Source organism: Equus quagga, chromosome 1, assembly GCF_021613505.1.
Source record: "Equus quagga isolate Etosha38 chromosome 1, UCLA_HA_Equagga_1.0, whole genome shotgun sequence".
In the NCBI taxonomy this organism is placed as follows: Eukaryota; Metazoa; Chordata; class Mammalia; order Perissodactyla; family Equidae; genus Equus; species Equus quagga.
Window position 1 is genome coordinate 137294486 of NC_060267.1, and position 12303 is coordinate 137306788.

Sequence of the window (12303 nt, forward strand, 5' to 3'; positions counted from 1 at the left end):
TCAGGGGCTCCCAATCTTGAGGGGGCAGAGCAGGAGGAAGCTTCCCAAGTCACCCTCTGCCTCTCTTGCCTCATTTTTCCTTTAGGGTCTGGCAGGCCTCCCAGGGAGAGAGGGAGCCCCAGGCCCCTTGGGGCCACCTGGACCACCAGGGTCAGTGGTGAGTAGAGGTGCCCCAACACCCCGTGTGTCTGATTCCTGCGTGTTGGAGTCTGTCCACGTGAGGACTTACGCTGGGGACTATGCCACACTTTGTGGCTGGGTATGTGTGTGTGCCTTTGAGGGGCATGGAACCCTCACCTCACTCTGCCCACAGGGAGCACCCGGGGCCTCTGGACTCAAAGGAGACAAGGTAGATGGGACGATGCTGCTGGCTGTCTTATGTACCCCATCACCCCTCCAACCTCCACTGATCCCTGTCACCCCCTCCAATTTCCACTAACCTCCCATAACCCTGTGTGCCCCACTGATTCCCCTCACTTATCCTGGGTGTCCTGTTGATCTCCAGGGAGACCCTGGAGTAGGGCTGCCCGGGGCCCGCGGCGAGCGTGGGGAGCCAGGCGTCCGGGTACGTACGTCCTGCTCTGCGGCCACGGTCCACTGCAGGGAGCCACATCGGGGCTCCCTTTATTGTGGCTCTTGCCTCTAATTTCCAACTTCTGAGTCAGTGAACTTAATGGTACCTTCCAGGGTGAAGATGGCCATCCCGGCCAGGAGGGACCCCGAGGACTCATGGTGGGTTCCCTTGGGGAAAGTGCCAGTGGTGTGACTTCAGTCCTCTGCCTGTGCCCTCTGTGCCCTTGGGACATTGTCTGCAGCCTTCTGGTTCTCCTTGTCTACTCTCTGGTCCTTTGTCTCTCCTATTCCCCTGAGCCCCCGTTGGTCCTCACCTACCTCCTGAGCTGTCTCCCAACTAGTTCCCCCATATTTCCATAGCTCACAGTCTTCTTCTCTCATATAGGGCCCTCCAGGCAGCCGAGGGGAGCGTGGGGAGAAGGTAAGGATGTGGGGAAAAGGCCCCTTGGGTGAGTGGGGGTGGGGATGGCTCTTGTAATTAGGACCTGGGACGACTCCATTTGGGTGAGACTCACAATGTTCCACTCAATAGGGTGATGCTGGAACCACAGGGCTAAAGGGTGATAAGGTGAGTGTGGACATGGGGGAAGGCAGGGGCAGGGGACTAAGAGTGCTCTGACTCCTCTGACTGTCCCTTTGTCTACTCAGGGTGACTCAGCCGTGGCTGTGGGGCCTCCGGGGCCACAGGGTGCCAAGGGGGTCATGGTGAGTGGGTCTGGCCCATGTGCAGACTGGGTCTCCCTTGTGTGATACAGGGGCTCCTATGGGGGCTGGGCTCTCCTATCTGAGAGCTCAAACTCAGGGACCTCCAACACCTGACCCTGACTTCTGACCCCTGACCCAGGGTGAACGAGGTCCTCGGGGCATAGATGGTGACAAAGGACCTCGCGGAGAGAGTGGGAACCCTGGAGAGAAGGTACAGGGGAGAGGGTGGGGTACTCTATATGGGGTGGAGACAGGGTGCTGTGGGCTGTGGGGGTTCTATGGAGGGTCTGTGAGGATAGAAGGGGAGGATGGGGAGGGGGCTTTCTGGAGGTCAGAGAGGATAGCGTTCCGTAGGCTGTAGCAAGTCTATGGGGAGGCTGAGAGGATGGGGGACTCTCCTGGGGCTCAAGGGCCTTGATGTGAGGTCTTGAGGAGACCTCTGGACTGTAGCTCTATGAGAGGTCCTCTGGGACCAGGAAGGGGGCTCCTTGGGTGTTAGGGGTACTCCAGGTAGGTTTAGGGGCCTAGTGGTTAGAGGGAGGGTCAGGAATCTGGGGGAATTGGGGTGAGAAATGAGGCACTCCATAGGGCTGCTATGGTGTGGGCTGGAAGGGATGGGGCCACCGGGGGCAGTGGCGGGGAGCAGCACTGGTGGGCTCTGCCCCTGTTGGCACTTCCAGTCATACTCCAATCCTCCAGGCTGGTCTGTTCCTGATTGTGTCCCTCTCTGGTCACTCCCACAGGGCGCCAAGGGAGAGCCTGGTGACAAGGGCTCAGCCGGGTTGCTGGGAGTGCGTGGACTCACGGGACCCAAGGCAAGCCCTGCCTCAGGCACAGACCCAGAGTCACACATCACACACACCTGTCCCATGGGTGTCCTCTGAGCACTGGGGAGTTTCCAGCCTCCCTCACTGTCAACCATGTGTGTGTTCACATGGGGTCTGTGTGCAGCCTGGGCTCTGGCCACAGAGTCACCGAATAGCCTCATGTGCAGCGGATAGGCCAGCATGGGGGACAGTCACATTGAAGGGCCTCCCTCCGACATCTGTGTTTCCCACAGGGTGAACCTGGTGCTGCAGGGATCCCTGGTGACCCGGTAAGATGCCCCTGCTCCCACAGGGCCCCCATTCCCATTTGGTGACCTTTGACCTTATAGTGACCCAGTACTTTCATGGTGTCCTCATGTTGCCCAGGGGCGCCTACTTTCACAGTAACCCCTATGATGGTTCCACCCACATGGTGACCCCCTGCCCATGGTGACCCTTGTCCCCATGGAAAACCCTGCCCTTCCAGTGACTCTGGGCTCCAATGGTGACTCTTACCCCCATGGTTTTCTCAGTCCATTACATCCAGACTGATTCCCTTTGATCCCTCCCTGAACTCCCCTGACTTCATATTGACGCCTCTCCCCACAGGGATCCCCAGGAAAGGATGGAGCCCCTGGTGTCCGAGGAGACAAAGGAGATGTTGGCTTCATGGGTCCCCGGGGCCTTAAGGTGAGAAGGAAACTGGATATTTTTTCCTGGTCAAGAGGCCTGATGTTGGAGGGTGAGGTATCTGGGGTCAGATGTTGGGGTATCCATGGTTGAATGTGGGGTGTTAGGTTGGAGGTTGGAAGGTCGGAGGTTAGAGTGTCTGAGACCAGTTTGGAGATGGTTTCAGGGTCAAAGGGTTATAGGGTGAGGTATCTGAAAGTCATTTTTCCACTTGCTTTTTTCTCTCAGGGTGAACGAGGAGTTAAGGGAGCCTGTGGCCTTGATGGAGAGAAGGGGGATAAGGTACAGAGGTGAAGGGGGATGTGGGCGGCTGTGGGGCCTGGACCTAAGGCTGACGCCTGACCCCTCCACCTGATGCCTGCAGGGAGAAGCTGGTCCTCTGGGCCGCCCTGGGCTGGCAGGACGGAAGGGAGATACAGTGAGTGTGGGGCACACCCAAAATGAGGAGATGATCGGTTGGCCAGGGCCCAGCTCATGTCTTCTCTTCTCCAGGGGGAGCCAGGTGTGCCAGGCCTGTCGGGGGCCCCTGGGAAGGAGGGCCTGATTGGTCCCAAGGTATGGTGTCTCTCGACAGTGGACATTGAGGGGTCAGGATGGGATAGGGAAGGTCACAGTAGGGCCATGGGGGTTTTGTGTCAAGGAAGGTTGTGGAAAGTTGGAATATTGAGGGGTGGAGGGGAGCTGGTCTTGAGGTTTCAGGGTGGGGTCACAGTGGGAATTTAGGATTAAGGGACGGGAGGTGGAGCAGAGGGGACATGCGCATTAGGGCTAAGGGCTTATGGTGAGTGGAGGTCAGTGGGGGAGGTTGGAGTGTCGTTGTAAAGGAAATAGGTAGAGTCAGAGCAAAGGGTGTTCCAGTGAGGTCGGGGTCATGGAGCTTAGGGTAGATTGAGAGTCCCAGGCTGGTAGGGTCACAGTTGCACAGGTCATAGAAGGTTGTGGCCATTGGACCAGGGTGCTCAAGGCAGTTAAGCTAAAGGAGACTAGAGCAGAGGGTCTCTCATGCTTCTTTCCGTTCCCAGGGTGACCGAGGCTTTGATGGGCAGCCAGGACCCAAGGGTGACCAGGGCGAGAAAGGGGAGCGGGTAAGTTCAGGCTAAGGTCATGGTGAACTGAGGGGATCGTGCTCTCTGAAAGTGAGTCCATCTTTGAGGACTCTGATCATTGACCCTGATCTGTCTCTTTCCAGGGGCCCCCAGGAATTGGGGGCTTCCCAGGTCCCAGGGGCAATGACGGCTCTAGTGGTCCCCCGGGGCCACCTGGCGGTGTTGGTCCCAAAGGCCCTGAAGGACTTCAGGGCCAGAAGGTGAGGGGCCCTGGCTCTGACTCCTAACCCTTGAACCCCCCTGACCCTTCTAAACTTTTGACCTCTGACCCTGAAACCCATCCCCCAATATTCCTGCCCCAACCTCTGAACCTGTTATCCCCAACTTGCCCTACTTCTGACCCCCACTGCCTCTGACCTTGCTCACTTGGTCCTTGTGTCTGACAGGGTGAGCGAGGTCCTCCTGGAGAGAGTGTGGTGGGTGCCCCTGGGGCCCCTGGAACACCTGGAGAGAGAGGGGAGCAGGTAAGTGGGGATTCCTGGGCTTGAGGTCAGAGATTGGGGTGACCTTTGGTGTCCCTTATATCAGAGGTCAAAGCCTGGTCCCATCTGTTGCACATAGGGGCGGCCAGGACCTGCTGGCCCCCGTGGTGAGAAGGGAGAAGCCGCACTGACAGTGAGTGTGGGCCTGGGTGGGCTGGGCCCTGCCTCTTGCACCCAACACCCAGACCCGTCTGGGCCCTGGGCCCCTGACTCGATGCTCCCCCTCCATCATCCCTGCACCATGTGACCTTTGTCCTTCCTGTGATCCATGGGCTCTTCATGATCCTTGTGGTCTTGTGCTCCCAGGAGGATGACATTCGGGCCTTTGTGCGTCAGGAAATGAGTCAACATTGTGGTGAGTAGGGCCCAGCCCAGAGTCTCTTGGGTCCCATCGTCATTCTACCCCAGCACCCCTAGTCAGGGAAAGAAAGGGTCCCCAGAACTTATGGGGGACAGGCAGTCAAGGAGATGAGCAGAGATGGTTGGGTACACACTTATCTCAGAACAGATATGCTGACTGGACATCTCCAAATGGAGACACACACATAGGCAGATGTGGATGGATATGTAGTGTTCCTGGACACCCAGTATGGCCCTGTGTGGAGGGGCTGGAGGTGGGAACAGAGCTGGTCCCTCTGGGCCTGACATGGGGTCAGGGTGCCGGCAGGGGGCGGGAGGCTCTGATGGCCCCGGGGGCATCAGAGAGTAAAGCTGTCTCCTTCCATCTCTCTGTGTCTGTGACTGCTTTTGCTCTGTCTCCACGCCTGCCTGTTTTTGATGGTCTCTGTCTTGCGCTCTCTCTCTTGCCCTTTGTTGACCGGTTCCTAACTTCTCTCGTGTCCTTTGTTTCTCCTCTGCCTTTCTTCCTCTTTCTCTCTCCCTCTGTTTCTCTCTCTGCTTCCCGCTGTCTCTCTCTTCCTTTCTTTCCTTCTGTCTTTCTCTCTCTCACTCTCTGCTGCCGTTCCTCTCTGTATATCTCTACCCTTCCGTCTCTCTCTCCCTGCCTCTTTCCATCTTTGTCTCTTGCTCTCTGTCATTGTCTCTCTCTTTGCCTCTCTCTGCCCCTTCCAGCCTGCCAGGGCCAGTTTATCGCATCTGGATCACGTGAGTATTTTCTGCTCCTGGAACTTTCCTCACCCGAGGCCCTGCTCTGCCAATTGCCTGGTCCTCTCAGCAGAGACTTGGCTGGGGTGGCTGCCATGATGACCCCAGAGCCCTGTGCCCCTGCTCCTTGCTCCAGGACCCCTCCCGAGTTATGCTGCAGACACCGCCGGTCCCCGGCTCCACCATGTGCCTGTGCTCCGGGTCTCTCACGCAGAGGAGGAAGGTGAGGACAGCTGAACCCACGGGGCATATGTGGGTGGAGCACAGACACATGCAGGGGTGCTCATGCATGTAGGGCATGTGCCACATGCATAGGGTCCACATGTAGGGCACATGCATGAACACTCATGCACACACAGGAGACCAGTGCTGCCCACCCCACCCCGAGGGCCAGGAGTAAGCAGCACAAACCTAGCCAAGCAGTGTCCCTGCTCACAGCACACCCCTTCTGTGTGCAGGCCAGGTGCCCCCTGAGGACGACGAGTACGAATACTCTGAGTATTCCGTGGAGGAATACCAGGACCCCGAGGCTCCTTGGGAAGGCAATGGTGAGAATGGACGCTGGGCCCAGAGGGATTCTGGTAGGGGGAGGCAGCGCTGCTCCCTGCTGACCTCTCACCGACCCCTAGTCCCTCTCTGACTCCCACTACCTCTGCTGACCTCCTGACCTCCATTGACTTCAGACTCAGACCCCTGCTCACTTCCACTGGACGAGGGCTCTTGTACTGCCTACACCTTGCGCTGGTACCATCGGGCTGTGGCAGGCAGCACAGAAGCCTGTCACCCATTTGTCTACGGTGGCTGCGGAGGGAATGCCAACCGTTTTGGGACCCGTGAGGCCTGTGAGCGCCGTTGCCCACCCCGGGTGGTCCAGAGCCAGGGAACAGGTATTGGCCTATCCCCTGTCACAGTAGGGGCCTGGGCACTGAGCCTACCCAGACTAGGTCCTGGGTCAGAGTCCAGGTCAGAAGCTCCCTCAGACTGGGGGACCTGGGAGAGAGCCCCAGACCAAAAAACTGGTCCCAGTATAGTCCCCCTCCAGCCTCCCTCCTTTAAAGACCTGAGTAAGGATCCCCTCTGAGGTGAGAGCCCCCACTCCCCTGTGCCCCCAGCTGCCTCCCCAACTGACCCTTTGCTCAGTGCTTCTCCGGGGCCTACATGTTGGGTGAGGTCAGATGGCTGAAGACAGCTCCCAACCTGCCCTATGCAGGTGCTGTCCAGAGCTGAGGCCCAGATAATGAGCTGATGTTCAGCATCCCCTGGAGGAGTTGGTGTCTCAGCAGGACCCTGCTGTCCTCCCCTTGGTGCTAGAAGCCTGTGTGCACGTGAGCGTGCATGAGCGTGTCCGTTATTTCAGTGACTTGGTCCTGTGGGTCCAGCCTTCCCCCCTGTGAACAAACCCCCATTGTGGCTCCTGCCTCCCTGGCAGATGTCTCAGTGTGGGGGTGGCTGTGGGCAGTGAGCAGATGTGACTGTGTCTGACCTGCCCCTTGACCCAAGCCTGTGATGACATGGTGCTGATTCTGGGGGGCATTAAAGCTGCTGTTTTAAAAGGCCCCTGTTGTGACTGTTTGGGGAGATGGGGGTGTCAGGTTTTCCATGGGAGGTCAGTACTATCCTCCATGGATACAGAGTCCCTCTGTCCAGCCCTGGTCACTGTCCTGTGACCTTCAGCCCCCACAAAGGAGTAGGTAGGGTAGGGGGTGAGGATGTGTCCTCACTGCCCCCCAGGACAGGATGAGTCATAGGTGAGGGGCTGCCTCATGCCAGGAGACATGCCCGAGCTCCCACCCCAGGGGCTAAGGGAGATAAATGGGCCCTGAAGCAGGCAGAGGGTCAGACCACAGCACAGAACTGCCTGGCCCCAGCCCCGGGCAGCCACAGCAGCCCCGACTTACCCCAGAGGAAGCAGCTACTGGTGAGACTGGGGTTGAGCTGGGTTGGGCAGGGCCTGGGGGTTGAGTGGATCCAGGTTTTGGGTTAGTGGAGATCTCTGGACTTGAGAGGGCCCTGGGGTCTCTGCCTGCTTCTCCGTGTGAAGGACCCCCATTCCTGCCCTTCTTTTTCCTCGATCTGATGTAAACTCTCTTGCTCAGACCTCAGGCTCCCCTTTTGTCCCTCTGTGTTTCTCTGTCTCTTTGCATCCTTATTTCCATTATGCTGTTTGACTCTGGGGTGGTTTCTGTCTCTTTGTCTTCCAGGCTCCCTCTATTTTGTCTGCCTCCATTGCATTCATCTGCATCTCTTTCTCCCTCTGGCTTTCCCCCTCCCTCCTTTTCTCCTCCTCCTACTCCCTCCCCCTCCTTCCTCCTCCTCCTCCTTCCTCCACCCCTCCATCCTCCTCCCCTTCCTTCCTGCTCCTCCTCTCCTCCATATAAAAGTGTACCTATATATCTATATCTAGATATATCTATGGCTCTCTGTCTCTCGTTTCTTTGTCTCATTATCTCTGTCTCTCTCATTCTCTTTCGCACTCTTTCTGTCTCTTTGACTCCTTCTCTGTCTTCTCTGTCTTGATTTTCTCTGTCTCACTCTGGTTCTCTTCTCGTCCCTTCATTTCTGTCTGCTTCTCTCTGTCCCCGGCCTGGCCTCTCTAATCTCTACCTCTCAGTCTCCCTCTCTGTCTCTCTGTTTACCCCATCTGCCTCTGTCCACGAGTCATAGCTGACCAGAGCCCCTGCCCTGAGCCTGTTTTCTCCTCGCAGCCTGACCACACGATGACCAAGTGGGCTCTGCTGGTGCTGATGGTCCTGACATTGGGCAGGGTCCTGCTTGTCCCAGCGACCCCTATCCCAGCCTTCCAGCTCATCCCTCAGAACTTTCCCCAGGCCACTCCCTGCCCTGTGGCCTCGGAGAGTCCCTCAGCCAGCGCCACAGGCCCCTCTGCTGCTTGGGGCCACCCCAACCCTGACCCCCACCCTGGTCCCCGCATCACCCTCTCCCTGGATGTCCCCGTCGGCCTCCTGCAGATCTTACTGGAGCAGGTCCGGGCCAGGGCTGCGAGGGAGCAGGCTGCTGCCAACGCTCGCATCCTGGCCCATGTTGGCCGCCGCTGAGCCTGAGGGAGGGAGTTACACTGATGGGGCCACCCTGGATGAGGAGACCCAGAGAGCAGCAGCAGAGCTGGAGGGTACCACATCTGGGAGTGCATCTGGACACTGCCGTATGGGTCACTGGCATGTGATGTCATTCATATCTGAGTGCCACACAGAGTCACAGTGTGTTTGGACAGCCTGGACATTGCCATGTCAGATCACTGCCAAGTGAAGTCTTGCCACGCCTGGGAGCCACACAGACTTACAATATGCCTGGACAGCTTGGACACTGCTATGGAAGGTCACTACCTTGTGGAGTCTTGCCATGTCTGAATGCCCCAGTCACAGGGCCTCTGGACACCACCACATGTGGTCACTGTCATGCCACTTTCAGGAACCTCAACACAGGAGCCCATTACTATATCTGAAACCAGTTCACCTAAGACCAGATCTGCAGGTCTGCCCTGCCTGCCACAGGTCACCACAGAGTGAGGTGATGGCTGAGGGTCACATGCATGTTTTGTGCTCCGTGAGACAGCACCCATCCCAGATGGATGGGGCCATTGGGGGCATCTCTAGGCGTGGATGGCCATATGTGGGACGTCTGCGGCTGTGGCACCCTTGCCTTGTGGGCAGTGTGCATGCATGTGTGACTGCATCCCTATGTATCTGACAGCTGTGAGTGTGTGTGAGCAATGTGAGGGCCGGGAGAAACAGGTGCTTGTCCCCCAAACCTGCTCAACACACAGCCAGGCACTGTCCTACTCACACCCATGCACACGCAGCCTTGGCCCTCTGACACATATGACTGAGGGGAGAGGGAGTTCGGGCTGCCGGGGCTTCGGCCCAGCTCTGCCCCTCCCTCGTGGAATGGTCCTGAGCAAAGATGCTCATCTTTCCAATCCTCAGTTTTGTCATCCATAAAGGACAGTGATGCCACCAAGCTTCTTGTGAACATTGAGTAACATGATGTACATGAAGGTTCTGGCATGCACAAAGTGCTCAATAAATGTAGTGACTGGAGGATGGGGTGGATGAGGATCGCACAGTCGCGTGCACCCAGGCAGTGACACATGAGGGCTGAGTCATAGCTGGCTATGCTGCCCCTTGGCCCACTCCCCGCTCTCCATTTCACTGACCTGGTCCCTTGTGGAAGGAGTAGGTTTTGCCTTATCTCACTCTCCCAGTGCCAGTGCTGGGCTGGAGCTGGGACTGACCTTCTGGACAGTGTGAACGGTCTTGCCTGCAGAGGGGGCAGGTGCTCTGGGTAGTGTAGACAACTCCAGCTGGAGATGAGGGCAGACACTGGGTGCGATGGACACCTCTGGCTGGTGAGAGGCCATACTGATGCGAGTGTAGCTGCTGGTCTGGGGGCACTGACGTGGATCTCAGTTGTAAGTGGCCCTGGGGGGCGGGCTCAGGGCGGGGCTGAAGAGGCGGGGCCACAGGGCATGCGGCTGCTCTCCAGAGCCCCGAGGGCGGGGTTGCCCCACTCAAAGCTGCCAGGGGTGGTGGCCCAGGACAGTTCATTGCAAGATGGACAGAGACACGGAAGGAGGCAGCTCCCTGATGGACCCCAGGTCATGGAGCGGCAGGCAGGGTAGGCACAGGGCTGCGTGGAGAGGGTGTGGGTGTTGGGAAAAGACCTGGGTACAGTGGGGATGGCGCTGGAAGGGGTGCAAGGGTGTTGGGGGTCTCTCCAGGTGTAGGGGTGCTCCAAGGGGGCATTAGTCTGTCACTGGCATGGAGGAGGGGGAACACTGTCGCCTTGCAGGGGAAGGGGGCAGGGCCACGGGGGAGCTATAAATAGCTTCTTCCTCCAACCCAGGGGGAGGGACAGCCAGCTGGAGCTGCCGGGGGCCCTCCTGCTCTGCCTTTTGCTGGCCTCCAAGGGGTCACGTTTGTCCAGATCCCCCCTCAGGAGGCACACCAGTTTGGGGAGGTCCAGAGACTCATTTGGAAAATTTTTCATATGATGTGACTTTAGCCCTTATGCTAGCAATTCCAGGGCACCTACCGTGTGCCTTGTGCCAGTCGGGCTGCTCTAAGCACCTACTGTGTGCACTGTCCTGGTCATGAACCTCTCTGAGCCCTTACTGTGTGTGCTGGCTGGTCCTGAGTCACTCTGAGCACCTACTGTGTGCCCTGTGCCAGGCTGGAATCAGTAATTGCAGACCAGAGCTCACAGGCTGCTTGGTCACATGGCTGCATACCCCCAAGTAGTAAACTCACACCCTCTGTGAGCTCTGGGCCATGGAGACACAGGGGATGATCCTTGGCTAGAAATGGCCAGAGGAAGCTGGAATCCTGGAACTCCTCAAACCTCTCAGAGGCAGCAGAGGGGATGGGAATGGGAATAAAGGAGAAGGGAGGCAGGAGACAGCAGCAGGCCCCACTGCAGCCTGCCCATCTCTGCTCAGGCCTGGATGCAGGCTTGTTAGAGTGTGTGCATGTGTGGCTGTGTGCACATGTAGGCTTTCATGCATTAACATGTTGATCTGTGTGGCATTCACTGAGATCCCGGGGACCTTTATGCTGCAAAGGGTGGCTTTTTTTTCTCCCCAAAGCCCCAGTGCATGGTTGTATATCCTAGTTGTAAGTCCTTCTAGTTCTTCTATGTGAACCACTGCTACAGCTACACAGCTACAGCATGGCAACTGACAGTCAGGTAGTGTGCTTCTGCGACTGGGAAATGAACTGGGCTGCCAAAGTGTTGAGAACGCCCAACTTTAACCACTAGGCCATCAGGGCTGGCTCAGGTGGCTTTGCAGATACAGAGACTGGGAAGAGTTTGGACACTGAGAACTGAGGATTGAGGACTCTGGCCACCCTACAGCTTGTAGCCTGGAGGAGGTCCACTGATCAGTGCAGAGGGCACCACGGGAGCCAACTGGGGCCAGGCCAGGCAGGTTGATGGTGGAAAGAGGCTCAGCAGGACACAATCACACACGAAAGCATGCTGACATCCCAGCACACTTCCCACCCCTGGGCCAGGATAGATGGCTCACTTTGGGATGGCCCCAAGAGGGAAAAGCCATGAGGGCTGGTTATTCTTTTGAGCACCTGCTGACATTGAGGGAGCAGAAAGTCAGGAGAACATTTCAATGGGTGGAGTGAACAAGCAAGAGCACAGGTGTGGAGGTGGCAAGTGTAGTGATAGTGCAAGGTGCGAGAGGCAAGGTTCTGAAGGGCTGGGAATTGATCTGAGTCCATCCTGCACTGTGGGCTGGCGCTGACACTGGGCCCTGATCCTCTTCCTCAGTTTGCTACTCTAGAAACGGGGCCATGGGAGGAGTCATGGGGAATATGCTTGAGCAGATGTAGACCCCGGCCTTGGGGAGCGGCCCCAGGCTTCTCTTGCTGTTGACCTGTGGCCTCTCACTGGATATAGGGACTTGGGAGGGTGTGTCTGGGTCAGCTCAGTGTCAGACTGTTTGGGGAAGAGTGGGAGGTGCAGAGCCACTGCTTTTCCTAGGAAGCCAGACTGTCTGGGTGTGACGATGGCTTCCGGGAGATGGTCCTGGCTTCCTGCCCTGCCCTGCCTGCCCCCTACCCCCAGCATTTGATCACATCCCAGGAGGGCTGAGGAGGAGAATGGGTAGGCCTGAGGAGGGGCTACATATCTGAGGATGTTAGAGGAGACAGTCTTTGTAATGAGTGCTGAGGGTTGAACAGGGTGTGGGTGTGTGGTGACAGATCTCTGAGGCCAGAGTGGCCCCAGAATGGCCTTGGCAGTAGCCAGGAGACAGACTGGAGGGCTGGCTGTGTCAGGAACAGAATGAGTGGCTTTGGAGAAGTAGGA

The 12303-nt window shown here is 57.6% G+C and overlaps 3 protein-coding genes across 6 annotated transcripts in view; all 3 read left to right on the top strand.

Moving 5' to 3' along the window:
* The window catches only part of COL7A1 (collagen type VII alpha 1 chain), a 32879-nt gene extending 24576 nt beyond the window's left edge, over positions 1-8303 (top strand). For 2 of the 3 annotated variants that reach the window (XM_046658741.1, XM_046658759.1), the window contains 24 exons: positions 86-157; positions 314-349; positions 506-565; positions 688-732; positions 959-994; positions 1106-1141; positions 1222-1278; positions 1418-1489; positions 2022-2093; positions 2339-2374; positions 2694-2774; positions 3003-3056; positions 3139-3192; positions 3267-3329; positions 3797-3859; positions 3964-4080; positions 4267-4344; positions 4442-4495; positions 4669-4717; positions 5434-5466; positions 5603-5689; positions 5925-6014; positions 6150-6353; positions 6677-7022. In XM_046658741.1, the coding sequence (XP_046514697.1) occupies positions 86-157; positions 314-349; positions 506-565; positions 688-732; positions 959-994; positions 1106-1141; positions 1222-1278; positions 1418-1489; positions 2022-2093; positions 2339-2374; positions 2694-2774; positions 3003-3056; positions 3139-3192; positions 3267-3329; positions 3797-3859; positions 3964-4080; positions 4267-4344; positions 4442-4495; positions 4669-4717; positions 5434-5466; positions 5603-5689; positions 5925-6014; positions 6150-6353; positions 6677-6693 (1566 nt within the window). In that variant the 3' untranslated portion in view covers positions 6694-7022. Of the gene's footprint in view, positions 1-85; positions 158-313; positions 350-505; positions 566-687; positions 733-958; positions 995-1105; positions 1142-1221; positions 1279-1417; positions 1490-2021; positions 2094-2338; positions 2375-2693; positions 2775-3002; positions 3057-3138; positions 3193-3266; positions 3330-3796; positions 3860-3963; positions 4081-4266; positions 4345-4441; positions 4496-4668; positions 4718-5433; positions 5467-5602; positions 5690-5924; positions 6015-6149; positions 6354-6676; positions 7023-8171 lie in introns of those variants that run through there. The other variant, XM_046658751.1, reaches the window with a different exon arrangement.
* Positions 8184-8522, top strand: UCN2 (urocortin 2). Its single transcript, XM_046638012.1, has one exon. It carries the CDS (start codon positions 8184-8186, stop codon positions 8520-8522), a length of 339 nt encoding a protein of 112 aa, XP_046493968.1.
* Positions 8523-9783: 1261 nt separating this feature from the next.
* The window catches only part of PFKFB4 (6-phosphofructo-2-kinase/fructose-2,6-biphosphatase 4), a 42862-nt gene continuing 40342 nt past the window's right edge, over positions 9784-12303 (top strand). Inside the window, exon 1 of one of the 2 annotated variants that reach the window (XM_046677809.1) lies at positions 9784-9895. Coding sequence is in view for 1 of the 2 variants with exons in the window: in XM_046677802.1 (XP_046533758.1) it covers positions 10038-10101 (64 nt within the window). In the remaining variant the exon portion in view is untranslated. Of the gene's footprint in view, positions 9896-9994; positions 10102-12303 lie in introns of those variants that run through there. The other variant, XM_046677802.1, reaches the window with a different exon arrangement.